Consider the following 26019-nt stretch of genomic DNA (forward strand, 5'->3'; position numbering starts at 1 on the left):
AGCTATGTGACCTCCGCCCGGTTACGCGAAGTCCTGTAAACACGGCCGAGGCAAGCGTTTATGCGACGGACATTCACGGAGCGCTTGCTATGTGTTCGGTTCTACGTGAGCACTGCTAAGGACTCAAACTGGCCAAGAGGCCTTTTCGCCTGGAGCTGAAAAGGTTCATTCAGTGGGGGAGAGAGAGACGTGAGAAAGCAGGAAAGACTGTACACCATCAGGGTTCATTTGAGTTGTGCGTGTAAAGATGGTTATTAGGGGCCAACGAAGATAAACTAGTCAGGTCAATGGCAAAGAATACAGACAGGTAAGGAGGAGATAAAAGAAAGTCCAGGTTAATTTGCTGAACGTAAACTATGCTCCCGGACGTAAAATGAAACTTGCACCCATACCTAATATTCATACACCAGCAGGCATGTGGGTCTCTATTTATCTAGTGGGCCAGACGCTTCTCACCAGGAATGTGGGTCTCTGTATTTATCTAGTGGGCCAGACGCTTCTCATCAGGAATGTGGGTCTCTGTATTTATCTAGTGGGCCAGACGCTTCTCATCGGACCCACCTTCCATTTGCTTTGTGCATTACTCTGCACCACGTGACGGCTTCAGGAGCTGGAAGAGCTTTTACTGGCAGTAAACTCAAATAGTATGTTCAAAACCAAACCATAACCTGTGTTATATGTAAAAGGAACATGCTATATATTTTGACTCCAGAAACATAATTTGTCAAACAAACCAACTGGACCCAAAACGTCTTTCATTGTGTTCACAACCATTTACACACATGAGGTTTATTATAACCTCCTCCAGACTCCATCGGCTCTCTGTCCAGCACAGAGCCCGGCTAGAGACTGCCAGAGCAGGATCTGCCCTGGGGAGGAACCGATGAAGCAGTTCCTGGCCTCGGCTCGGCTCTGCTCCGCTCCACTGGTCCCAGGGCCCCCACGCGGACAGGGCACCGAGCATGGATGCCGCCCAGTCCGCGGGTGGGAAAGCTGGGCCCACGTCCAGCTCTCTGAGGACATGCTCTTATACTTCTCCACACCACTCCAAAAGCCAGTCATCTACAATGGCCGGAATTAGAATTAGCAAAGAAGCGCTGCTGTTTTCCAAGAAGAAAGCTCAGGGAAATTTTGTAAACACTTTTGAGAGTAAAAGGGGACGCTAACTGGCCAATAAAGGTGAAAAAGTGCTGAACCTCAGCGGTAAGCAGGGAAATGCAAATTAAACCCACAGAAAGATGCCTCATCAACAGGCTAAGTTCAAGTGCGAGTCGGTGCTCTGACTCGGGAAGTCAGCCTGACACTCTCCAGTGACGAGTAAACTGGGACAGTGCTGGGGTCAACAGCGCCTTAGATAACACGCAGCCGGGAGCACACGCAAGAACCTTCTCAGGGTGGGCTCCACCTAGACACCTGTCTTGTGCCTCAGGTTCTCCACCTTCCACGGGTCACCGCGGCGTCGCGCACCCAGGCACCCTCCCGCCCCGCCCCCTCTCCTTGCCTGCGGGCTCGGGTGGGCGAGTCCTGGGGGCCACCAGAAGGGCTGGGGGCGCGGGCCGGTGCTGGGGGGCGCGGGCCGGTCCTGGGGGCGCAGGCGGTCTGTGGGTCCGGCCTCGCTCCCAGCAGCGCGCGGACCTCGCCGCACCGGACGCCGCTGCACGGACTCGGCGCGACCCCGAAGCGGCCCGTGACGCGTCGCGGCTCGACCAATGGGCGCATCCGGTCCCCGCGTCGCGGCGGAGCTGGCCAATGGGCGCGCCCAGCGCCGCTTCCTGCGCGCCCGCTCTCGGCCTGCGCCCCGGGCCGCGCCGCTTTCCCGGCCGCGGAGGAGCCGACGGCGCGACCCTGCGCCCGCGCCCGGGGCGCCCCGGTGAGTGCGGCGGCGGCGCGTCCTCCGGCGACGCCCGCGCCAGGCAGGGGGGCACGCGCGGCGCTCGCGCTCTTTCCTGCCCCCGGGCCGGGCGCCGCCGCGTCCCCCAGCACGCAGCAGCTGCCAGGGACGGACGTGGGAAGAGAGGTGCCGGGGCGCGGCGGGTTCCGAGGACCGCGCGGGGAGGCACCCGCCTGTCACTCCCCCGGGCAGCGGGTGGGAGAAAATCTGCTTGTCGTGGGCTTAGCGCGGGCAGATGGTCAGTCGGGGCCGGGAGCTCCGACTGTGCTGCTGGTGGCCGGGCGGGGGGCCCAGCTGTCGTGGATGGACTAGTGGTTACCAGAGGATGGCCCTGTGCATGGCCCTGGAATGGACCTGTCCACGGGGGCGGGCTCAGCGCGCCCCCTGCCCGGGGCGCCGGGCGGGCCCCCTTTGCAGGAAGGACTCTACCGTGCAAGCCGTGTTGCTGTCTCCCGCCTCTTTGGACCCCGATGTCGCCTTCCAGCAGTAGGGACCTTAGTCGCCAGGAGTCTCTTTCGGAAGCGGGTGGGCGTGGCGAGGGAGTAAGAAACAAACCAGCAGGAAGCCTCTCGGGATCCTAAAGCGGACTCCGGGAAGTAGATGCTTCCGGAGCTTTCTCAGGACTGAGTCCCTCCCTGTACCCCCCATCCCTACCTCCCTTGGGCACCTTTGGTCTACGAAGGGATCGGTTAATAAACGCGCTGAGGAGGGCAGATGGCTCTGAGGGTGGTGAGCAGAATGGCTGGCTGAAGGTCCAGCGGGGATTCATGATGCAGAGGTCCTCGGTGAATCTGAGGTTGCTTTCCTGGAAGATGCCCCCCCCCCCGCCACACACACACACACACACACACACACACACACACACACACACACACACACACACACACACACACCCGTTCACCCCAACAAAACAAAGCAATGCCAGGATCCCAGAATCACGAGACTCAGTGCTCCAACCCGCCTTTCAACAGTCCTTTGACCGGATGACCCAGTCTCCCTGACAGGCTACCTAATTGCCTCCCAGCCCGGAAATGGCCTGTGAGGAGTTGGGGCTGCATCCTGACAGGTGGAAAGGAGATACAGCCGCCGTAGGGCGTTCACCTGGTGTCCCCTTTAGTTGGGAATTGACTAGAGTCGGGGTTCCACTCTGAAGGGAGTTTGCAAACACCCCCTCACCCCATCCTTTCTCTGCAGTAGTCTTCCAGTAGGTGCCAAGGTTCAATTATGTCTATGTGGAAATTACTGCTTAGTCATTTCTCTGAAGGAAAGTGTATCAAATACAAGTGAAAGTCACCATTCATCGAGCTTAACCTGCAGACAGCCTGACTTACCTGGTTACATGTACAGTGAACTGTGAGCTAAGAGACATCTTTAAAGACTGGATTTATATTAAAACAACGCCGTAGAAACCAACGTTTCCTCCAAAAAAAAAAAAAACCGTACCTTTCCTCCAACAATTTATGATGAGGATTTTCAAATATACAGCCAAGTTGAAAGAATTATACAGGAAACACCCACATACCCAACACTTAGATTCTACTATTGATGTTTTACTGTATTTGCTTTATCTCATACCTACTCGCCTATTATGACCTGACTTCTGACCTTAAGTAATTAATGATTATTTGGCTTCCCTGGAGCGGTATTTCCACCGTAGCTCAGGGAGTTGGCGGCGTGGCAGATGGAGGTGTGGTGAGTATCCGGAGCTTTGGGTGAACACCCAGGATGCGCAGAGCACTGTTAGGTGCTGAGGAAATGAAGAGGCTGAAGACTCAGACTGACCAGAAGGGACCTGACTTTTTGTTTTGTTTGGAAGAGATGGAAGATAAGTGGCAGTTTGTGGTAGCAAATACCAAGTAAGAAAATGACACTCACTGAGTGCTTGCTGGACACTGAGCACTGTTTAGTATAAGCTGTATTATCTCATTTAATGCTCACAATAGCTACGTAAGTAGGTCACAATTTCTTTCTGCCTTTTACAGAAGGCACAGAGAGTAGTCGCCTTTTGGTGGTGCTAGAAAGAGGTGGAGCCAGGACCGGAATTCCAACAGTCTGGGTCTAGGGTGGCTCTGGGTGCTCTTAGTCACAGCAGAGATGCCACAGGGGGATAGTGGACCCTCAGGCCTGAGCAGGGAGGAGGGAAGGGCTATCTGAGGATTGCCACAGCTCCTCTAGACACCCCGGCTCAGGCACCCGGCCTCAAGGCTTCATTTCCAAATGGCTCCAGAAGGCTGGTGTCCCGTGTGTTTGACTGGGCGCTGGCGCCCTGAGTGGCAAGATGGGGGTTCTTCGGCCATTACCCTGGGGTGCGCTCTGCTAGTCAGGCTCCCTACTGTCGCCTCCCTCTACTTCCTGTCTGAGGTTTACCAAAGCTTGGCTCCTGTTCCCTATTCTGTCACTTCCTTTCCAACCCGCACTCTTTCTCCCTGGTGTTTTTAAGACATGTTGTTCCAAAGTTGCCCACTTGCCCGTGGCAGGTGCTCCTGCTTTCCAGCGCATTGCATCTCGTGTTGCCAGTCCAGCCGCCGGACTTTCTGAAGTGCCCACGTGCCTCTGGCTACGCAGGGGCAGCCTGGCCCCAGCCTCCCGGTGTCCAGACCGCGTCTCCAAAGCAGACCGGCTGTGTCCTCACCTTTAGGCTCTTCCCTCCATCCTGGCCCTTGGGCGGTGCTCGGTCTGGGAAGTGGGAGCCGCCCTGTCAGGCAGAGCTTCTCGCTGCCGTTCCCCCTGCTGCCCTCCGCCAGCTGCTCGGTTTGGCTGTCGTGGGTCCGGCCATGTGGCCTCGTCATGGTGGGATGCTCGACCCTACCAGAAGCCAGGGCTCAGGGGTTACGCGCCGGGGGGCAGCAGCCCCAGCAGCCCCAGCAGCCCGGGATGGGGAGCGTCAGTGTAGGGTGCAGCGACTGCCTTGGCCGCCGCGCCACGCAGGGCGGAAGAGGAGAGAAACAGGAGTAGGAACGGGGAATGGCGGGAGGAAAAGGACGCGGAAGAGAAGCAGGTGCTCGCACTAGAGGGTGAGGACAGGACCCCCACGCCCTTGCCGCCGGCTCCCACGGGACCACGCAGGGCTGTGGCGGGGCTGCCAGGCCCGTGTGGACGCCCCTGTCAAACCCGTGTAGGAGGGTCCCATGGGACCGGCATGAGGGAGGGGACCTGCCCACCGTGGGGCAGAGGCCTCCCGTGGAGGCAGCAGGATGTGTGTCTGTTTGAGATTCGACTAAATATGTGACTTTTCATTTATTCTTTTGACATGAAATATGACCAAATAATAACAGTCATTAAACTGGGGGAGGGAAGTACTTGGATGTTACATTTTTTTCTCCTCTGTACTTTTTTATATGTTTGAAAGAAACCCCCATAATCAGAGGGACAGGAAGGCAAAGAACAAAAACGGGCCCTAGAGTGGAAACGGGGCCCTGCCTCCGATTGGTGGGGTGAGCACTCATCTGCTGTCTGTGGCCTGAGACGGTCTCAGGGGGTGCCTGGGCCCTACCTGGCCTGGCGGTCCCCTGGGGCTGGGAGCCTGGTGCTGGCCAGGAACGCTGACCCTTGCCCTCTGCCGCCGGCTTCCCCGCAGCTGCCACCGCCATGCCCAGCTCCGCGCTGTGGGCGGTGGATCTCTTCGGGAGGGTGCACATGCTCTCCACAGCGGGGCAGTCCTGGGAGCTCTGCAGGGACACCCAGCTGGAGTTCAAGAGGGTCAGCGCGGCCACGCAGTGCTGCTGGGGCCTCGCCTGCGACAACCAGGTCTACGTGTACGTGCGTGCCAGCGACGTCCCCATCCGCTGGCAGGAGGAGGCCTATGAGAATCAGGTGGGCTCCCCTGTGTTTGGGTTGCTGGTGGGTGGGTCGGCTGGAAGTAGAGCCCTTGTGCCCCAGAGCCCTGGCCGAGTCCCACCATCTGCCAGGACCCACGTTGCATAGTGTCCAGTGTCTGGGCCCAGAGCCCCTGTTGTGTCCTCACCAAGGCGGGCTGGCCAGGTCCACACAGGCTGGGCTCCTGGCGATTTCCAGGGGCCCAGGATGGGTGTGCCCTCCACTGCTTGCCCCTCGGGACGCTGGGTCAGGTGGCAGTTTCTCTGCCCTTTGGGGCCGTGATCATGTGCTGGCAGGGGCCCGGCTGCCCCAGGCCAGCTGCTCGCCCGAAGCCCATGCCTGCCCTCGGCCCTCAGCGCTGGAACCCCATGGGCGGCTTCTGCGAGAAGCTCCTGCCAAGTGACCGCTGGCCGTGGAGCGACGTGAGCGGGCTCCAGCCCCGGCCGCTGGACGGGGTGGCGCTGCCCTCCCCGCACTGGGAGTGGGAATCCGACTGGCACGTGGACGAGAACTTCGGAGGGGAGCCCACCGAGAAGGGGGTAGGCGGACTCGCTTCCTGCCCTGGCTCCCACATGGTGGGGGATGCTTTAGGCTTGGCCCACCCCTCCGTGCTGTCCCCAGCATCCCCTGGGATCGACCCTAGCCTGTGCCCTGTGTGCTCCCCACTTTCTGCACAGGATCGGTGGGGATCAGTGGTGCTCACTCTCTCCACCCTGCTCCCTGCCTTCCCCAGAGCCTTATAGAGCCCCGCTTGGCGTTTCAGGGGTGGACATATGCCATCGACTTCCCGGCCACCTACACAAGAGACAAAAAGTGGAATTCCTGTGTGCGGCGCCGGAGGTGGCTCCGGTACAGGAGATACAAGTCCCAGGACACCTGGGCCAAGGTCGCGGAGCCCGCATGCGGCTGGGGGCGGGCCAGGGTCCGGACAGGAGCCCCACTGTCGGGGGCACACGGCCCTTGCTTCTGCCCTCTCCGCCTGTGCACAGGGCGCCACCCCTACGCTGGGAACTTTGACCTGTCCCTTGGGACCTTTGACTTGTCTCTTGGGAGCGCCACGGCATTGCATGTCCCTTCATCTGGGAGGCTGCCACCGCGGGAGCCAGACCAGGACAGCTCAGGACTTGTCCTGACCCTGGTCTCTGGGCTGCCCTGACCCAGGCTGAGGCTCAGGCCTTGCCTCTGTCACCCTGGTGGGAGCCACTCTGGCTCGCATGACCATGACCCAGACCGTACTGGTGTCCTGTGTGGGCTTTAACGAGAGGGAGGCCCCAGGCCCTCACCAGTCCTCTCTGCGAGGTGGGTCTGCCAGACCAGCCTGCCTGCTCCTCGGGCTGGGAGCAGCCAGGAGGGGAGAGCGTGGTTGGCCAGTATCTCAGATGCCCTACAGGGCAGGGCCACGCCCTGTGGTGGGCCCTCTCCCAGGTGGGGGTGGAGTGGAGTGGTCAGGTAACTGCAGAGCGCACAGCCAGGACCACTCGGAGACAGCAGCTCAGGCCTGGCGGCCGTTAGAGGGAGGATAGGGGAGCGGGAACCCAAGGCGGGGAGCCCTCTGTCCTGATGTTCCTGCTCCGTGAAGTCAGACAGGTGTGCTCGGGGCTGGAGGACGGAAGGCAGCATGCTGAGGGCCGGAGTGGGCACTGCGGTGGGGCATGGCCGCCTGTCTGCTAGGAGGGTTGGTGCGCAGGGCCATAGCTCCAATATCCGCCAGGAGGGGACACAGTGCCATCTACTGGCCCAGGTGCCCACAGGGACTGACGGCCTCTGCCTTGTACCACGTTGTTCCAGGTCCCTCCGAAAGATGACCCCAAGCAACTGCCTGACCCCTTCAACGACCTCTCTGTGGGGGGGTGGGAAATAACCGATGAGCCCGTGGGCCACCTGTCCTTGTGGGCTGTGTCTCTGCAGGGAAAGGTAAGGCCGGTGCCCCCCTGTACTTTGCACAGGAGGTGGCTGTGGGGGGCTGACCACAGGCAGGCGCAGGGCAGGAGAGCAGTCGGCCCTGCGATGCTCTCCCAGGGGTGGGGGAAAGCGGAGGGCTGACCCCGGGACCTCTGTCTCGCCCCCGTCCCCGCAGCTGGGGTTAGCCTGAGCTGGCGGCAGGTTACCGGGGCCCCACAGTCGTCCCTCCTATGAATCCCGATGTCCTGTGGACCTGCCGGGTCCTGCTCCTCCCAGAAGCCTCTGACCTCCTACCCCGTGCCTGGTCCTGGCCTGTCCCTCCTCTGAGTGCCCAGAGCACGATCAGTGCCTACCCTGGGCTCAGATGCCATGAGTGTTGCCTCAGACAGATCCCGAGCTCCCTTGTGGCACCTCCTGCACAGCAGTCTCTAGCAGTGGTGCGGGTGGGAGGGTGGTGAGTGCGTGGGTGGATGCGTGGGTGGATGCCTGGGCGGGTAGGCAGAAGGATGGCGGGGTGGATGTTTAGAGAGGAGATCCTTCTCTCAGAGAGTCTGTGAACTACACAAAGGAAGAAAACCAGCCCCTGATGGCAGCAGCGACCGGTGGTCCTGAGTGCAGGTGACACAACACGTAGTTGTGGTTTTAGAGTGAACTTGATGACCATTCAGTACTCTCTGCCACGAATTGACCAAATGCTCTGGTCAGCTTTGGAAGAGTCACAGGCTTTGTCAGGCTTACCTCTGGGATCCTGTCTGTCCCAGGCCTGGGTCAAGCACAGTTTTTTCTGAGCCACGCTGCACGATGTGGGGGCAGCTGGCCGCGGATAGAGCCCCCATCGAGGGGTCACGCCCACCTGGAAGCTAAGAGAGGGGAAAATGGGGCTCCAGAGCAGTGTTCGTGGTTGCTGCCTGCCGGCCGTGAGCCAGCACTGCCCTGTGCCCGGCCCGTGATCCATAAAAGGGGACCAGGACCTTGGGCTCCAGGAGGAGCTGGGGAGACAGGTGGGCCCCCAAGCCAGCAAGTAACAGAAGGAGGGCTGCGCAGGCCCATTCTGCAGTGTGAGCTGTAGAGGGGAGGTGACAGGATCGAGAGGCCTTGATCCCCAACATGGAGGCAGCCCCTGGGAGGGGGTCCACAGCCTCTCTGGACCACGCAGCCGTGGGCAGCCCCTCCTTCAGATGAGAAGCGCCAAGCAGTGCCGATGATGAGAACGGTGGCTCAGTCTTAAATATTTGGTTAAACTCACTCTCTTTTTAAGGAGGAAAGGAACTGGAAGTTTTCGACATTAGTATGAAGGGGGTCTGGGGGCTTTCCCGTTTAACCACTGGGCCCCAGCTTCCCCTAGAGACAGGTGTGCTGAGAGCATGTCACCACTAGGGGGCGCAGGACACCCGGATGGGGAGGGGATTCTCACAGCTAAGGAAGGGCACAGGTCTGTACCTGAGGTGTCTCATTTTTTAGCAGCAATGGGGGGATCATCTCACCTGGCACGCGGACCCCAGTGGGAGTAGGGTAGGGTGAGTGAGGGCTGGACAGCCAGGGCACCCTGGTCCCCGGTTCCCTAGACCACTCACTTGGCCCGGGTGTGTGCAAATGCAGCTGAGGTTGGGCCGTGGGGGCGGGGGCCAAGAAGCCCTGGCCTGACCCCACCTTCCTGACCCCATCTCTCCTCCTCTCCCTCCCAGGTATGGTACAGAGAGGACGTCAGCCATCCCAACCCTGAAGGCTCATCATGGTCCCTCGTGGACACCCCAGGGGAGGCAGTCCAGATCAGCTGTGGGCCCCACGACCTCCTGTGGGTCACCCTCTGGGAGGGGCAGGCGTTGGTCCGGGAAGGAATCAGCAGGAACGATCCCAAAGGTGGGCAGACTTACATTCTGAACTGCCAGCCGCGGGGCGCCCAGCCTCTGCCACGCTCGCTGACGGGGGCCGCCCGCGCTTTCTTCTGGGGCCGCGTAGGAAGTTCCTGGTCCGTGGTGGAGCCTCCCACATCAGAAAACGGGATCATGCACGTGTCCGTGGGAGTGGCCGTGGTCTGGGCCGTCACCAAGGACCGGAAAGTAAGACGGGTCCCGGGGGGCGGGTCCCAGGGCTCCGTTTCACGTTGAGAGCGGTGTGATTTTTCGTTCTTTTGGTCTGAACCCTTGAGAACGAATCAGCCAAGCTCCGTACGCTCTGTGTCGCTGTTCAAGATATTTGATGCCTGCAGAATCCCCCCTCGTCTGCGCCTGGTACCAAGTGCAGGACAACTGTATTGATCACTTAATAGGCTGTAACATTTCAAATAATCAGAAGCTGATTTTCCGAAATGCTCAGCTAATCGATTGTCTCTCCCTGCTCCTGTCCAGCGCTTGTCATTTTTATTTTATCAGAGGCAAGACCTATAAAATAAGCCGATTTCAGGTTGCTTACAAGTTCTCTGTCTAACCTCACGTCCTGGGCATCCTGTAGGATCCGGGGGGCGGGACCACCCACATCTGATCCACCTCCAGTGCTGAAGTCCCAAGCCTCAGGCTACAGCCCAGCCCCCTCTGGGCCCCCAGGCTCCCCGCTCTCAAAGCAATTTATCAAAATGTGCAGAAAATTTGATTTATGTGAGCAATTTGCTGTCTTCAGACAAATATATGATTGTGCTTACTTTCACTGGGCTTAGATATCCTAGAAATTATGAAACGGATTTGAGGGTTTTCTCATTTAACCGTCCCCCGGCCCCTGTCCTGCCTCATAAATTGTGATTAAAACACTGAAGTACTAATAGCACAGGATCCCCTCGCCCAGGCCACCACCAAGAACGAGTAAGAACAGTTGTGTGGGCATGGCAGGGGCAAGATAGAGGGTGGCTCCCAGGTAAACCAAACCAGGTGAGCCATGGGGTCACAGGTAGGCCCGCAGGAAATTTGGTTGAATTGTGCATATTTTTACACATTCACATGAAAAGGTTAGACTTGAGACTATTTCACGAAGTTCTAGGAATACAATCAAAATATATTATTTATTCTAATAATGAGTTTAGGAAAATGGTTTTCCTAAATAAAACCATGAAGGTCGTCATCTTCCAGAGGCAGACTTGGTTGGGCAAGATGGCCTCCCAGCATTAAGCATGAGTGAGGGTGGGACGTGCACAGAGGTCCACGAGCTATCGCTGGTCAGGCTCACGAGTCAGAGTCTGGATTTGAGATGCAGGACGTGTCTGTCCTCTTCAGTGCCCACAAAACACTCCACCTCCTGGCTCTGACCGTGTGCAGTGAAACAGCCACCTGTTGCTGCTGCTTGGTGCCAATAGGTACCACTAGTTTCTGAACCAGTGGGGAGAAGGTTCTAGAAAGATTCAGGCAGCTTGTCTCCTGGGGGAGACAATGCCCTTAGCCAGAGAATGGACAGGAGGCTACCAGGACAGATGTGTCTGGGGGCAGGTGACCTGACCCTCGGCCCAGTGGGACAGTGCCAAGTCCAGAGAGAGATGTGGCAGAGGTGTGCGGAAGAGGCACATGGATGAACACTTCATCTGTGGAATGAACCAAAGGATCGAATTACTCGTTTGTTGTTCTTGAGCCTTTAAAAACCAAAAACACCTATTTCAGTGACACTCCAGGAAGGCGTTTATTTCCGGCTTTCCCAGGTGTGGTTCCGCAGAGGCGTCAACTCTCACAATCCCTGTGGCACCAGCTGGATGGAGATGGTGGGAGAAATGATGATGGTGAACGTGGGGCTGAACGACCAGGTGTGGTGTGGCTCTGAGCCTCGCTTCCTCGGGGGCGGGGGTTCGAGGGGGGCTTCCTGATGCCAGCACGGACGGGGGCAGCCCAGCACCTCTGCACACTCTCAGCCTTCGTGGGCTCACAGGGTGCTGGTTCCGCCTGGGTCCCAGAGCCCCCACCTGTCCTGAGTCACTCCCCCAGGACCCTCAAAGCAATGGCAGTGAGCATGGATCTGGGGGAAGGACATGCATCCTAGAGACTGGAAGAGTTTTGTTGAGAAATACTTGGGTGATGTCCGATCACCAAGTGAAGGATGAACCTGGCCTTCCCAACTTTGTAGACGCGGCATCTCTGAAACATCGCCTGTGTAGTTTGTGCGGCACGGCCTCTACCTCATGAATAATGAGGTTTAGTGATTTTTAAGACAACGTGTGAAGGTGGCAGCTCCCCTTGTCGCACTGTGATAGAAGCTCTTCCCAGGGGGCTGCCAGCCCTCCTCCCACCCGCCCCAGTGAACTGTGTGACACAGCGGTCAGGGGTGAGACAGGTGCTGAGCACAGAGGCCAGCCTGCCCCTGCCAAGCCATACAGTGACGAAGCCCTCCTAGCAAGGCCATCTGGGGCGACAGCTCTGCCAGTCCCTGGGCACCCCCAAGGCCAGGATCAAAATGGGTGCCCCCTGGTCCCTCCCCTGGGCCCTTCAGCTGCCCAGCACACTGTCCTTCCTCAGCGCCCAAAGGCTGAGGCAAGGAGGCCTCCTGGCCACCTTCCTCATGGGAAATGAGGTCAGAATCAAGGGCGTTTGCTTCCGTAAAAGGACCAGGACCACCCGGGGGGTCCCTGGGGCACAGGTGGACTTGGTGTCCCAGCACAGCACCCTCCGGTACCACCTTCTCAAAGCCCAGGTCTGCCTGAGGTCGGCGAGCAGAACGGTCCCCACTTCTCCGGAGCTTGGTGCCCTGCCCGCTCCCAGGCCCCTCCGAGCCCGGCCACGCCATGCACCTTCCACCCCAACCCACACCCCGCTGCTGCCTGCATTTGCAGAAAGTCCTCCGGCATTGGGGTACTCTCCACCCCGTCCTACCCCCTCACCCCAAAGGGAAGAACTCCCAGGTCTGCGCGGCCTCCGCCCAGCAGCACCCCTCCGTTCCAGGTCTGGGGCATCGGCTATGAGGACCGGGCCGTGTACTTCCGTCAGGGTGTCACCCCCAGCGAGCTCAGTGGGAAGACATGGAAGGCCATCGTTGCCAGCCGAGAGTGTGACCGGTCCCACTCCGGGAGCAACTCAAGTCTCCTCAGGTGATCCCGGGGGCAGCCGGGGGCGGGTAGGGAAGGACTGTCGGTGGCCTCGGGGCAGAGTCAGGGGGCCTTGTCCCGAGAAGGGACCTGTGGTTCTGAAGTGTCAAGGTCTTGGGGAGAAAAGGCTTCTTTGTGGGTGGCTCAGGGAAGAAGACCGAGGGTCTCTCTCGCCTGGAGCTGGGACCTCTAACTTGGGCTTACACGGCATCTCTGGGGCTTGTTGTGTCACCGATGTCCAGGCCCCACCCCCAGCACATCTGCTTCGATAGATTAAAATGGCAGGGTGTGAGATTATGCATTTCTTGCAAGGTCCCAGGTGTGCCGCTGCTGCGGGTCTGGGCACCATGCATTGAGATCCGTAGGTGTAAAGGGCGTGGACGGGAACCAGCTCTGCCCAGTGGCCATTAGAGCCCCAGCAGGTGACAGCGTCTGAGCTGGAGATGCCTCAGCACCACAAGGGGGTGGCCAAGGCGCTCGCCTGCCCGGTTCAGCACACAGGGCCTCGGCACGACGCTCCACAGCCACCACGTCCCTGGGCCCTCCCCAGGCCAGGGTCCACACCCCTTTGCTCTCCTGGCTTGGTTGCCACCACACATAGTTGTGCCACCAGCCCAGAGGGCCAGGAGGCCGGCCGGCCTGGGTTCGCTCCCTTTTACCTGAGGCTTAGTTGCTTCAGCTGGCAGTCCTCAAGCTGAGCAGCTCGCTGGAACCAGCCGAGAAGCTTCCAAAAATAACGATGCCAAATCTGCACAACCTAGAAGTCGGCAACGGCTCCTTCGGTATGACACAGAAAGCACGAGAAACAAGAGGAAAATAGTTAAATTGGACTTCATCAGAATTAAGCTTTTGTGCATCAAAGGACACTATCGAGAAAGTGAAAAGACACCCCACAGAATGGGAGAAAGTATTTGCAAATCATATATTTGATAAGGGCCTAGTATCCAGAATACATAAAGAAGAACGTGACGACGGAAAGACAAACAACCCAATTTAAAAAGAGCAAAGACAATAAACAAACAAACAAACAAACAAATAAATAAGAAGGGCAGAGGCCTTGGATAGGACATTTCTCCAGAGTAAATAAGTGAGTGGCCAACGAGCACAGGAAAAGATGCCCAGTGTCACTGGCTTTGGGAAATGCAAATCACGACCAAAGTGAGGGAGTTGCCACTGCACAGCTGCCAGAAACAGCTGTAATCAAACAGAAAGACAATAACAAGCGTTGACAAGATGCGGAGGATCTGGAACCTCCCATCCGTTGCCGCTGGGAATGTGAAATGGTGCGGCCACTTTGGAAAATCCGCTCTGGCGGGTCCTCAGGAAGTTGAAGGCAGCGCCGCCACGTGACCCAGCAGTTTCCCTCCTAGATGTGCACCCACGAGAACCGCAGACAGGCGCCCCCGCAGCATGCGTGCGTGGCTGTTCATGGCAGCATCATTCATGATCACCGAGAGGTGAAAACAACCCAGTTGGCCATCAGTGGATGAAGAGGCGAGGAAAACGTGGCCCAGCCGTACCACAGACTATTATTCGGCAATTAAAAGGGATGAAGTACTGATACGCACCCCGGCACGGGGAAGCCAGTCACGAGGGTCCCGTTCCGCACGGTGCATTTATATGAAGTGTCCAGAATAGGCAAGTCCGTAGAGACAGAAATCAAATCAGCAGGTGCCAGGAGGGTAGGGGGAAGGACGAGGATGGGGAGTGACCGCTTGATGGGCGCGGCGTCCCCTTTCGGGGCTACGAGGAGGTTCTGGAACTAGGTGTTGGCAACGGTGACACAGCTTTGCGAATGCCCTTAATGCCACTGCATCGCATGATTTAAAATGGCAACTTTTGAGTGACGTAGATTTTGCCAAAATAAAAAATATAATAATATTACTGCCAGCCTTCCACCCCCAGACACATCGCTCTGATGGGTGTGGGGTGTGGCGGGGTGTTGGGACTGTTCTAAGCGCCCTGCTCCCTGGGAAGCGGGTGTCCGTGTGTGTGTTGCACGGAAAGGCTCTGACTCGGAGTCACACGGGTTCCTGGTAGCAGAGCAGATGAACCAGGCCTGCCGACAGCAGTTCTTCTGTCCAGGGAGTCACGGCTCTGCCCTCTCTGTCCCTAGTGCTGGCTGCTTCTTTGGCGACGAGGTGAAGGGCAGTGGTGAGTCCTGTGCACTGAGCGACACGGATGCCTCATCAGAAGCCGAGAGACTGGGGCCTGACCAGCCTGTTCCTGCAGAGCCTCTGGACAGTCCCAGGAACCCCGAGTGCAGCTCGGCCTCGGGCCCAGGCACCAGCAAGACCTCAGAGCGTGCCACAGAGGGCGCCAGCCCGGCCGGTCAGACCTCTGGACCCGAGCCTCAGCCAGGCCAGGCCTCCACCCCGGCCGAGCTGCCCTGGACCAACATCGACCTGAAGGAGCCCAAGAAGGCACCCAGCCACTCCACTGCTGGCTTTCCTGAGACCGCCAGCCTCTGCCCCCTGGGGCTGCTCCCGCTGGGCTTGGAGGAGCCCTGCAGCACCAGCGACCACCTGCTGTGGGCCTGGGTGTCCGGAGGAGGCTGCGCGGTGGAGGCCCACACCGTGCTCAAGTGGTTCACTGTCCAGTCAGGTAAGGGTGGGCATCGAGGGCCAGAGGGTGCTCCTGGGCCGGGGAGCAGGCCCGCTGCCCTGTGCTCCGCCAATCCATCTAGCCTTCGGAGACCAGCTGGAGCCATCACAAGGGAGGGCAGTGGCCTGGGGACCCTCCCCTCTCCCTGTCCTGGCAGTGGTGGCCAATCCAGGCTGAACAGGGTAGGGGACATCGGGGTGAACGGTGTGGGAAGGGCTCATGGACATTTTACAGAAATCATAGCTTCCTAGCAAGAAAAGACCAATTTTTTTTTTTTTTTTTAACAAGCCCTGGGCTGCTGCCCAGCTATGAGTGGGCTGGGTGGCTGGCCCTGAGGCTGCGGCCTGCCCGCAGGCCTGTCCCCCTCGGTGCAGACACTTTCCCTGTCCATCACGCCGGCCCAGACCGCCGCCTGGCGGAAGCAGATCTTCCAGCAGCTCACGGAGAGGACCAAGCGGGAGCTGGAGAACTTTCAGCACTATGAGCAAGCCGTGGAGCAGGTGGGCGGGCCCCGGATGCGCTTTGTATCAGCAGGCACTCATTGAGCGCCTACTGTCTACCAGCCCCGAGGTGAGAGGGCGAAGCAGACAGATGCGTGCACCCCTCTGCCTGCCTACCAGGTGTGAAGCCATCCCTTCCGAGTCCTTTTATAGAGTCCATTCTGTTATTCACCTAAAGAACTGCCCAGGCCCAGGCCCCACTGCGTTCCAGGCACGGTGTAGGCCATGGGGACCCGGAGCCCACGGCAGCCTCAGCAGGGGTGCACGGGGAGCCGCACACGCCAGGGGCACGGTGTTCTGCTCTGCTGAGGACGGGTTGAGGGTGGTCGTAGATGCTCAGGTCGAGCCTCGGCCCTGGAGGTCCGCGGTTAGGCCGGAGACAAGTTACATGAAGCACGTGGCTGGTGTCACTCAGGATCTGGCCATGCCTCGGCTGGTGGCAGAAAAGCACCTCGCCAGTAGCTAAGCGCTGGGCCTGTGAGTCCCAGCTTCGCCGCTGACCCACTCCGATGCGGGGCCAGGATCAGAACCTCCCCCAGCCTCGGTTCGCCCGTCCAGAGCAGGGCGCGACAGTGCAGATCCCACGGGCTGTGGCACGTACACGGCGCAGGCTGATGGCCCGGCACCTGTCCGGTGTCTGACGGTGTCACTTTTGTCATTAGAGTGAAGTGGAGGATCTGGGAGCTGTAGGTGGGAGTCCCCTGTGAGGCCGCAGAGGGACTGGGTGCCAGGGCAGCCCAGGGGCCCGCCCGTGACCCTGTCTGTGGCCTCTGGGGCCTGTGCCACAGTCGGTGTGGGTGAAGACAGGGACCCTGCAGTGGTGGTGTGACTGGAAACCCCACAAGTGGATGGACGTCCGTGTGGCTCTGGAGCAGTTCACGGGGCACGACGGAGCTCGAGACGGCATCCTCTTCATCTACTACGTGGTCCACGAGGAGAAGAAGGTGTGGGGGAAGGGGCGGGGCTGCCGCGGGAAGGGGGTGTCTAGGGGAGGGCGCGCCCCAGGGAGAGGACCTCAGAGCCTGGGGTGGGACACAGGAATGGGCCAGCGACACCAGCCCGAGGTGCTCAGCTGAGGTACCTCCGGTGACTGCATGGCACCGGCCTGTGGTGACAGGTGTCCCGTCATCGGTAGGCAGGTGTGTGGCAGCCCCACAGAGCCATCTCCTCGGTCCAAGCTGCTGAGGGGCTCTCGTGTTTCAGAGGAGAAATCGGGCTCTCAGAGACAAAGCCACTCACCCTCCCTGGGCTGGGGTTGAACCCAGTCAGGCTGGTTCTCAAGTGCCCTTGTCATTGTCGAGGATGAAATCGGGCCTTTGCTCGTGAACGAGGCCTGTGTACTAGAACTTCCGAGCCCGCCACTAAAACCCGCAGGCCAGGGCCCAAGGACCAGCTGTGTGGAACCGGGGGTGACCCAGGCTGTCCCCGTCTGTCCCTGGTGACAGCCTGCCGTCCGCCCTCTGTGCACAGTACCTGCACGTGTTCCTCAATGAGGTGACAGCGCTGGTCCCCGTGCTCAATGAGGCCAAGCACTCCTTCGCCCTGTACACCCCCGAGAGGACCCGGCAGAGGTGGCCAGTGCGTCTGGCTGCCACCACTGAGCAGGACATGAATGACTGGGTGAGTGGATGGCGTCCCCCCAGGCAAGGGGTCGAGGGGCAATGGACTCGGGGCAGCCCAGCCTCAGCCTGCTGCCCGCCGCCTGCCCAGTATTGACCAGTTCGCTCCCCACACCAGCTGGCCCTGCTCAACCTGTCTTGCTGCGAGAGCCGGAAGGTCCACGGCCGTCCCTCGGCGCAGGCCATTTGGTCCACCACCTGCAAGGGGGACATCTTTGTGAGCGAGCCCAGCCCGGACCTGGAGGCCTCCGAGCACCTGCTGCCCTGTGACCAGATGTGAGTGGCCAGAGCTGTGGTTCTGAAAGGGACTGCCACCACAGGGCCGCACAGGGCCTCCACTCCCGCCAGCCAGCCGCAGGCATGGCCGGCGGCTTCCCAGGCCCCAAGTCCTCCTGGGCCCATGTGAGGACCCCAAGGGGAACCAGAACCCGGCCGGACTTAGCAAGTCACCCCACCGAGCACCTGCTGTGTGTTGGGGTGAGGGAGCACAGCTTCATAGGTGGCATTTGAAACCAGGAGCTGGAAAGAGGCCACCCACTGGGGCGATGGGAACGGAGTTCCCTGCCATCCAGCATTTTGGGTCGGAGAGCAGAGGAGCACCCTGAGGGGACGTGGTACCCCCGATTGTGCCCCCAGAAGGTCACACAACCCATGAGGACCAGGGGGATGTAGGTGAGACCAGGAGGCCTTGCTCAGCAGGGGACAGTGGACGCATCTGCCTGCCCTTTGTTCATTCGCTCCTGGGAGCCCCATGTGCCCAGCACCCAGCCGAACGGGTCAGACCACCTCTGGTGACAGTGGCCTCGGCTGCAGGAAGCTGACCCTGCTCTCCGTCCACCCAGGAGGCCTTCCTGTCACCGTGTCGTGGCTCATCCAGCAGACGAGACGACCCTGCTCCTGCTGTGACAGACCCACCCCAGGCTCCTGGGGTGCTGTGGGACGAGGGCTGCTGCTTCCCTCTGGAGACCCCCTGCTCCTAGGTCTTTGCGCCGTCTCTGGGCCACTTTAGCCCAGATTAATACCCTATGGGAAGCCCAGCAGATCCCATCATCCCGTCACTGGGAGACCAGAGACAAGTGAACAGGACGTCCTGGGAAACCACAGGCCACCAAGGCTGGAGGCCCTGCCGGCATTGCATCTCCACCCTCTCTCGTCTCCTCCCAGGTTCTGGCGGCAGATGGGTGGCCACCTGCGGGTGGTGGAGGCCAGCGGCCAGGGCGTGGTGTGGGGCATTGGCTACGACGGCACCGCCTGGGTGTACACAGGCGGCTACGGTGGAGGCTGCTTCCAAGGTGAGGGCAGCCCACACCCCGGGGCTGGCAGCACAGGCTCCCTGCCCCGCCCCCACCCTCCAGGTGTTCCCTCCTCCAGCCTGGCTGGCGTCCCCGCCCCTACCAGAGCCACCGTCCCAGTGTTCATGCTCCACTGGCAGCTGGCTGACAGGTGACCTTCACCACTGCCAGCCTCTGCAGACAGTGTTCCTGGAGCCAACCCAGGAGGCATGATTGCCCAGGGACCAGGCCTCTCCCTAGTGTGCCTCCCCCGGCCCGAAGGTTCTAGAAACACAGCACCCAGTGTCTCCACTGCATCCAAAGCCTCGTTTCACAGATGCTGGAATGGGGCGGTCCACGCCCCAGCCTACACGCCCCGCTGCGGGCAGCGGCTAATCCTGCAGAGCTGCGTGTGGTCCACCGAGACCGCAGGACGCACCTCTGCACAGGTTAAACAGCCCCCGTTTGTGAGGCAGGAATTACCTTTGTCCTCATTCTACAAACGAGGGTACCGGGGCTCATGGAGGTTCTGTGAGGGTGGTAAGGAGCGAGCCGGGTCGGGCCTCACACCTCCCAGGGCCAGGCAAGAGGGACGGCGGGGTGGGAGGGGCGAGGCCAGGCACAGAGAGCCCGGAGCTGGAGCGGGCATAATGGGAGCGGCGGGTTCTTCTCATTGAGGTCGTGCAAACCCGGAGCAATCAGAGAAGCCCCAGCCCCGCCAGCCCCCCAGCCCTTGCGGGGCGCGCCAAGCAGGCCTGTGAGCCCCTTCTGGCCGACCCTCTCCGGCCCGACTCCCCGCCCAGTCTCCATGACTAGGGCTTCAGCCAGAAGCCCGAGGCCCCAGCGGGGAGCTGTGCGGCCTGGGTCCTGGAACCTCCTCTGCCCCCAGGCCTGGCCAGCAGCACCAGCAACGTCCACGCGCAGTCAGACGTGAAGTCCATCTGCATCTATGAGAACCAGCGCTGGAACCCCGTCACGGGCTACACCAGCAGGTGAGCCATCCGCGTGGACGCTGCACCCAGCCGCTGCGGCTTCCGCGTGGCACCCGGCCCAGGCCGCAGGCTTGACAAAACTGCACGGCCACGTCCGGTGTCGTGAGGTAGCGTGAGAGCTGGCCTCGGACCCTGACGTGGCACTTGCTGGGCCTGACTGCTTACTCAGCCTTACTTTCTTGAATCTCAGTGTACTATATATTTTTAAAACTCACTTGTTGAGAAGTAAAACATGCATAAAATGCACAAACGTACATATGATGAGATATATATTGATCTATGTGGAGAAATAAATCGATATATATAGATAGGTAGGTATCAATAGCAAGAGAGGGGCTTCCAGCCCTCACAGCGGCCGTGGCCCTTGGGTGGACCGTTGTCCAGGCCCCCTCAGGATGTGGGGTCACCCCAGTTGTGGTCCCAGGTGCATGTGTCTATCACCGGCCAGTGCCTGAGCAGGACGGACTGTCCTTGGCTCTCTCGAGTGGCTCCCTCACCCCCACCCGCCTCGTCCTGCCTCAGGGGCCTGCCCACCGACCGCTACATGTGGAGCGACGCCTCAGGGCTGCAGGAATGCACGAAGGCCGGCACGAAGCCCCCATCCCTGCAGTGGGCCTGGGTGAGCTCCGGGCCGCAGGCGGGTGGGGACCGCAGCGGGGGGCTGCCCGACTGATCCGCCCCTCCCCCAGGTGTCTGACTGGTCTGTGGACTTCAGCGTTCCCGGGGGCACTGACCAGGAGGGGTGGCAGTACGCCAGTGACTTCCCTTCGTAAGCATCCGTCTCTCCCTGGGCGGGGAGGGCCTCGCGGGGCTGCAGAGCCAGGTGTGCGGCCAGCCAACCCTCCCCTCCCCAGCAGTCGCCTCACAGCCTTGCCAGGCAGAGCCCCTGCCCCCTCAAGTGCCCGGGTGCGGCTGAGGAGCAGACCCTGTGTGCCAGCCTCAGCCACCAGCGGGGTGCGGAGGGGCACAGGCGAGCGTGGGCCGGCGCACCTGGCCTCAGTGGACGGGCCCAGGAGGATGCACGCTGCCTCCACACCTGGCTGTGCCCCGCACTGCTGGACCCAGGTCGTGAGAGGGCCAATCGGGGACTGGTGCGCAGCGCTGAGGGGGCCTTGGCATCTTAGCAGCGGTGGCTTTGCGGAGCTTTGGGCCAGGCTCTGGGTGACCTCCGGGAGGCCCAGCACGAGGGAGGTATCGGTTGAAGGAGCAGTTTGAGCACAATATGGACTGAGGCCGGCACTGTCCTGGGAGGCAGGAGGCAGAGGGTATCAGGCAGCAGTAAAAGTGGATGACACGCTCCTAAGCTGGGAGTCCCTGGCAGCCGGCGTGTGGCATTGGCGGGGGGTCCCTGGCAGCCGGCGTGTGGCATTGGCGAGCTGCGCGTCTTCACTGCATACAAGTCACAGCCAAGTGGAAGACAGCCAGGGGGCCCCAAGCCAGAGCAGCCGACCCAGGCCGAGGGAGGAGACAGGTGTCAGAGGCCTCGGGCCCTCAGCTTGACGAGTCCCCAGAAGGGCCCTGATAGAACCCACCAGCTGGGCAGCTGCCATGTCCCAGCGAGACCCCAGCCAGTCTAGAGGCACCTGAAGAACAAGCATTATTTCCTGTGATACCTGCTGCCCTTCGAGCCCACTTCGTGGCTTACACAGAGGCTCTGTGCCCGCTACCAGGTAGAGAAAGAACGTGTTCCAGAAAATTCCAGAAACTTCCATGAAGTCGTCTCGATTTCGGCTTCTTCTTTCTCTTGTAGCTCATACCACGGTTACAAAACCATGAGGGATTTTGTCAGGAGAAGGCGCTGGGCCAGGTAAAGACTGAGCAACGAGGTAACTGGGGGGTGGAGGGGTCACCTCGCCCCCCTGCTGGTTCTTCCCACGCCAAACCTCTGAGCCTCCGACCTCAGTGCCAGCAGAAGGAAAGGGGAGGGACAGAGTCAAAGTAAATGCCAGTCCAGGAAGTGCCCGCGAGCTCCTCATGCTCTCTGGTTTCCAGAGAGTTTGCTTTCAAGAACAAACAGGAGAAATGTCATTGGCAAGCTCTGCTGTTAACAGGACCGGCGGCGCGGGGCCCTGGCTGAGGGCAGAGCCACCTCTCCTGGCCCCTTATTCCCACCCATCCAGGAAGCCGCACGCACCCTGGTGTTTGGGGGGAGGGATGGGGGCTGGCCCTCCCCAGGGTCTTGCCCAGGCTGCCTTGAGGGGAGGGCTGGCCTGGTAGCTTCCTTCCGCAGCCTCCCCCGTGCCCAGGGCAGGCGGCCCGAGGCTGCAGCAGCATGGGGTGCCAGCGTTGGGGTGCCAATGTTGAGCTCTTTCCACCGCACAGAAAATGCAAGCTGGTGACCAGTGGGCCCTGGCTGGAGGTGGCCCCCATCGCCCTCGGAGACGTGTCCATCATTCCCGAGCTCCCTGGTGTCCGCGGCAGTGAGCACAGCGTCGCACTCTGGGCCGTCAGTGACAAGGGGGATGTGCTGTGCCGCCTGGGGGTGTCCGAGCTCAACCCCGCGGTGAGCATCCCAGTCCCTGCCCACCCCGTGGGCCCTCTTGTGGTTCTGACAGATCCTTCCAGAAATGGGACTCTTGCTGTGGAGTCGGGCTGGGCTCAGCTGGTCCTGCACAGGCCCCGTGAGGCCTGTAGGACGGGTGGACACAGCACGTGGCCCAAAGGGTCACCAGCTCTGTGGGTCGTGGAGCTGAGGGTGAGGTTGGCGTGAAGAGCTGCCAGCTCCGGGAGCCGGGGGCAGCGGAGGCTGAACCCAGGCACCTTCAGTGTCCCCTCACTCGGCCTCCAGGGCTCCTCCTGGCTGCACGTTGGCACTGACCAGCCATTCGCCTCGGTCTCCGTTGGGGGCTGCCACCAGGTGTGGGCCGTGGCGAGGGACGGCTCCGCCTTCTACCGGGGCTCCGTGTCCCCCTCCCAGCCGGCTGGTAAGTGCCACCCTCAGGAGGGCCCCCACCTGGCACCCCGAGGCTGCAATGGGGACAGGGCCGGTCAGAGGGCTGGACAGGTCTTCGTTTTCAGTTCAGCTCAAGGAGCATTTACTAAAAGTGGCCTGCGGACCAGGCGCCGGGGGCCGAGCCACACCCCTCCTGCCGGGCCTGAAGGGGGGTCCCCCCCCACCAACAGCCGCCCCTCACTGTCCTTGGCCTCCCACCATGGAGGCTGGTGGTGGAGCTTTCGGGCACTTTGCACATCCTGCCCTTCCTGGGGTGGCCCTGCGGAGGCCCACTTCACACTGGCCGCACTGGCCACCCTCGGGAGGACAGACCAGGCTGGCTTGTTCTTGGCTGGACGTCTAAACAGCGTCTAGCACGGGGACGTGGTGGCCGGTGTCCCGCTGCCCTCCATACAGGGCGGACGGGCTCGGGCAGCGGCTTTGCACAGCAGCCGAGAGGCTGGCTGTCCACCATGTGCAGAGCTGGGCCCCTCCGCGTCCCTGCCCATGCAGCCCGCCGTCTGAAACCCACCATGGCCTCTGCCGGGCCCTGGGCGCGGCTGGGCTGTCAGAGGGTCTGCAGGGCGGGGGTCAGCTCTGCTTGGTGCTCAGCTCACACCAGGCCCCAGCACGTGTGTGCGGTCCGGCGGGTCTGGGGACAAAGATCACGCCCAACCCCATGAGCTGCAGAGGAGGTCACGTGCTCCTGAGCGCCTGGGGCATCAGAGTCCCACGTCCCTTTGCAGGCGACTGCTGGTACCACATCCCGTCTCCTCCCAAACAGAGGTTGAAGCAGGTGTCTGTGGGCCAGACGTCCGTATACGCCGTGGACGAGAACGGCAAGTCGTTCCCAGTCCCCAGCGGTCACCAGGGGTTGGGGTTCCCTGAGCACCTCGATGGGATGATGCCCTCGCTGGCCTCCAGGTCCCTGACACAAGGCCTTCATAAGCCACCATGAGAGACCGCCCAGCCTGAGGTCCCTCCCCCAAGGTCCCAGGTGGGAGCCGCCAGCACCCCCATTCCCCCAGGTGGTCAGCCCTGCCCAGGCTCAGGGCAGAAGCCACAGTGCCAAGGCCAGGGTGACGCTGTGGGCAGGTTGTGTTGGGAGCGTCCTCTAGGAGGTGCCTCCCAGGCCTGTGACCCCAGAGCCACAGGCGTCTGGGGACTGCAGCGGTGGCCACATGGTGCTGCCTCAGGCAGCTCTCTGTCACCGGCTCCTTGTGCGGTTGACGTCCCCGCTGAGCAAGGCGAGGACAAGGCGGGTGCTGAGTGGAGGCTCTGACTCCAGACTCGTCCTCCTGATTCGTGTAAAGAATTCCTTGTCCTCAGCTTCTCATGCGTAGAAAGAGGACGACGATGCCAGCCGGGCTCGGGGACGGCTGGGCGGCTCGGGTGGCACTGAGTGTGGGGAGGGCAGAGCCGCCTCCACCAAGCTGCCCTCGCTGTGGGTGGGCAAAGCCCAGCAAGCGTGGGGACAGGGGGACCGTGGCCAGTCCACCCAGCTCTGCAGGCCCTGCAGCAGGTCCCGACGGCCTGGGCCTCATGGCGGGTCGTACCCTTCTGTCCCCAGGGAACCTGTGGTACCGCCAGGGGGTCGTGCCCAGCTACCCGCAGGGCTCCGGCTGGGAGCACGTGTCCAACAACGTGCAACGCGTGTCCGTGGGGCCACTGGACCAGGTCTGGGGCCGGCAGGGGCGGGGGGGGGGGCGGGTTCCCGCTCAGGTCCCCGCTGTCGTGCCCATGGTGCCACCGCAGGGGGCCAGGCCTTCAGCCAGTCCTTGTTCCAGGTCTGGGTCATCGCCAACAAAGTCCAGGGGAGCCACAGTCTGAGCAGGGGAACCGTGTGTCACCGAACAGGCGTGCGGCCCCTGGAGCCCAAGGGGCAGGGCTGGGACTACGGCATTGGGGTGAGCGGGCAGGCGGGGCGGCTGTGTGGGCCAGAGCTGCGAGGCCACACCGTGCACCGTGCTTGGGCCTCACAGGCTGGGGCCTGGCGTGGGGCTGGTGGGAGGCCCAGGCAGAGTCCCTCGGGGGTCCTTGAGCCTCAAGCCTCTGGAAGGATGGTCTCTGCCCCTTGACTCCCTCCAGCCTGTTGACCTGCCCTCTCCTTCCAGGGGGGCTGGGATCACATCTGCATTCGGGCCAATGCCACCAGAGCCCCCAGGAGTGTGTCCCAGGAGACGGCTGGCGAGCAGGGCCTCCTCAACGGGCCCTCGCTGGTGGCCGGGGCCCCGCAGGAAGCCATGGGCCCTGTCTGCTGCTGAGGCCTCCTCCCACCTGGAGCAGGCGTGGTGCCCAATTTGAAGGATCAAGGTCGAGTGCGAGCCTTCCCCTCCCAGTGGGCCATTCTCTGCTGAAATGCGGAGCCTGGGTATAGCTCGGAACAGCCCAGCAATGTGAAGCCCTGTGGACATTTCTGCACGTGTCCCCATCAGCGAGGAGGGCTTGGGGGAGGGGGACCCTCACCCCACCTGTCCCACCCATGTCTTCCCCTCTGCCTCCCGCCTTTCCAGGACAGGAACTTAGAGCCTGGAACCTTCCAGGAGCGCTGCCCCCGGGGCAGTAGAGCCCACAGAGGAGCCTCCTGCAGCTCCGGGCACTGGGGACAGCACCCCGGAGAAACGGCTGGCTGTGGGCTCAGGGCCACTTTGCCCACTCCAAGATCATTTCTGGGAGCAGGATTCACAAATGAGATCATTTCCAAAAGTTCGAGAAGGAGCTGGCCGGTTGGGGTTGAATGCTGGGCAGGGTGTTGTCTTTGCCAGGTGGACACAGACGCCCTGGGCGGCCAGGAACGGCCAGGAGAAGCTGCTAGAGGGCACGTCGCTGTCACCAGCCCTCAGCCAGCCCCTCCCAGACGTGGTTGGGGGGAAGGAATGGAGGCCCTCTTATTCTGACCATGTTGCAGGGGGTCGGGGCAGGGGGTGGAGACGCGGAGTGGAATCCCAGACCCCTGGGGCAGGCGGCCCCCTCCAGCCCTGCTGCTTTTTATCCGATGATGAAGCCCCATTTGGTGAAGCCTCCAGTTTGCTTCCTACAAGCAGACACTTTGCCCGGGACTTGTCCCAGGCGTCCCCAGCAGGCGGGGTCAGTACCTGCTCTGGGGTCCCCTCCTTCAGGGCGCTCGAGGGAGCCAGTGATCCCTGCGCTTCTGGGTGGGATCTGGAGGCAGGAGTCCGGGCTCGGCCCAGACGCACATGGGGGGCGGATGGCCTCTGCTCACATCCCCTGGCCAGGTTTTCTCCGAACGGGCATTACGGGTTTGCTCGACCGCGGCGACCTGTCCTTTCTCCGTGACTGTCTGTAGCGGTCTCCCTGCCCTTTCTCCAGGGAGGTCATGCCCTCTCGCTACTGAGCACCAGCCGTGTCCCTGCTCAGCGTCACTGAACCATCTCAAGCCCTCAGATGCTTTATTCAATAAAAACTTACGCCAGAGTGTCGACGACGTGACTTTTTTTTTTTTTTTGCTACATCATAATGATCGAAATGCACAGTTCCC

At 61.0% G+C, this 26019-nt stretch overlaps 1 protein-coding gene across 6 annotated transcripts; it reads left to right on the top strand.

The window, feature by feature from the left end:
- Window positions 1-1778: 1778 nt before the first annotated feature.
- On the top strand, window positions 1779-25965 carry TECPR1 (tectonin beta-propeller repeat containing 1). 6 transcript variants are annotated; one of them, XM_039878461.1, is made up of 26 exons: window positions 1779-1870; window positions 5241-5325; window positions 5469-5704; window positions 6064-6246; window positions 6471-6593; window positions 7496-7621; window positions 9295-9469; window positions 9569-9669; window positions 11229-11330; window positions 12460-12605; window positions 14719-15206; window positions 15561-15706; window positions 16495-16650; window positions 17177-17326; window positions 17444-17601; window positions 18490-18617; window positions 19486-19588; window positions 20111-20207; window positions 20278-20357; window positions 21339-21395; window positions 21911-22091; window positions 22377-22512; window positions 23305-23359; window positions 24091-24197; window positions 24308-24427; window positions 24635-25965. In XM_039878461.1, exons 3-26 carry the CDS (start codon window positions 5480-5482, stop codon window positions 24895-24897), a joined length of 3606 nt encoding a protein of 1201 aa, XP_039734395.1. In that variant the 5' UTR covers window positions 1779-1870; window positions 5241-5325; window positions 5469-5479; the 3' UTR covers window positions 24898-25965. The 6 variants fall into 6 exon arrangements, with proteins under 6 accessions (XP_039734395.1, XP_039734436.1, XP_039734428.1 ...); XM_039878502.1 differs by having other exon boundaries at window positions 5541-5704; window positions 11191-11330; XM_039878494.1 differs by having other exon boundaries at window positions 5541-5704.
- Window positions 25966-26019: the final 54 nt, after the last annotated feature.

Source organism: Pteropus medius, unplaced genomic scaffold (assembly GCF_902729225.1).
Source record: "Pteropus medius unplaced genomic scaffold, Ma_sr-lr_union100, whole genome shotgun sequence".
NCBI classification, from domain to species: domain Eukaryota; kingdom Metazoa; phylum Chordata; class Mammalia; order Chiroptera; family Pteropodidae; genus Pteropus; species Pteropus medius.

Coding starts and splice junctions, on each gene's coding strand:
- TECPR1 (XM_039878461.1), top strand. CDS start 5,480: ATGCCCAGCTCCGCGCTGTGGGCGGTGGATCTCTTCGGGAGGGTGCAC. Junction 6,594..7,495: donor CCCAGGACACCTGGGCCAAG/GTCGCGGAGCCC, acceptor ACGTTGTTCCAG/GTCCCTCCGAAAGATGACCC. Junction 9,470..9,568: donor CAGCAGGAACGATCCCAAAG/GTGGGCAGACTT, acceptor GGGGCCGCGTAG/GAAGTTCCTGGTCCGTGGTG.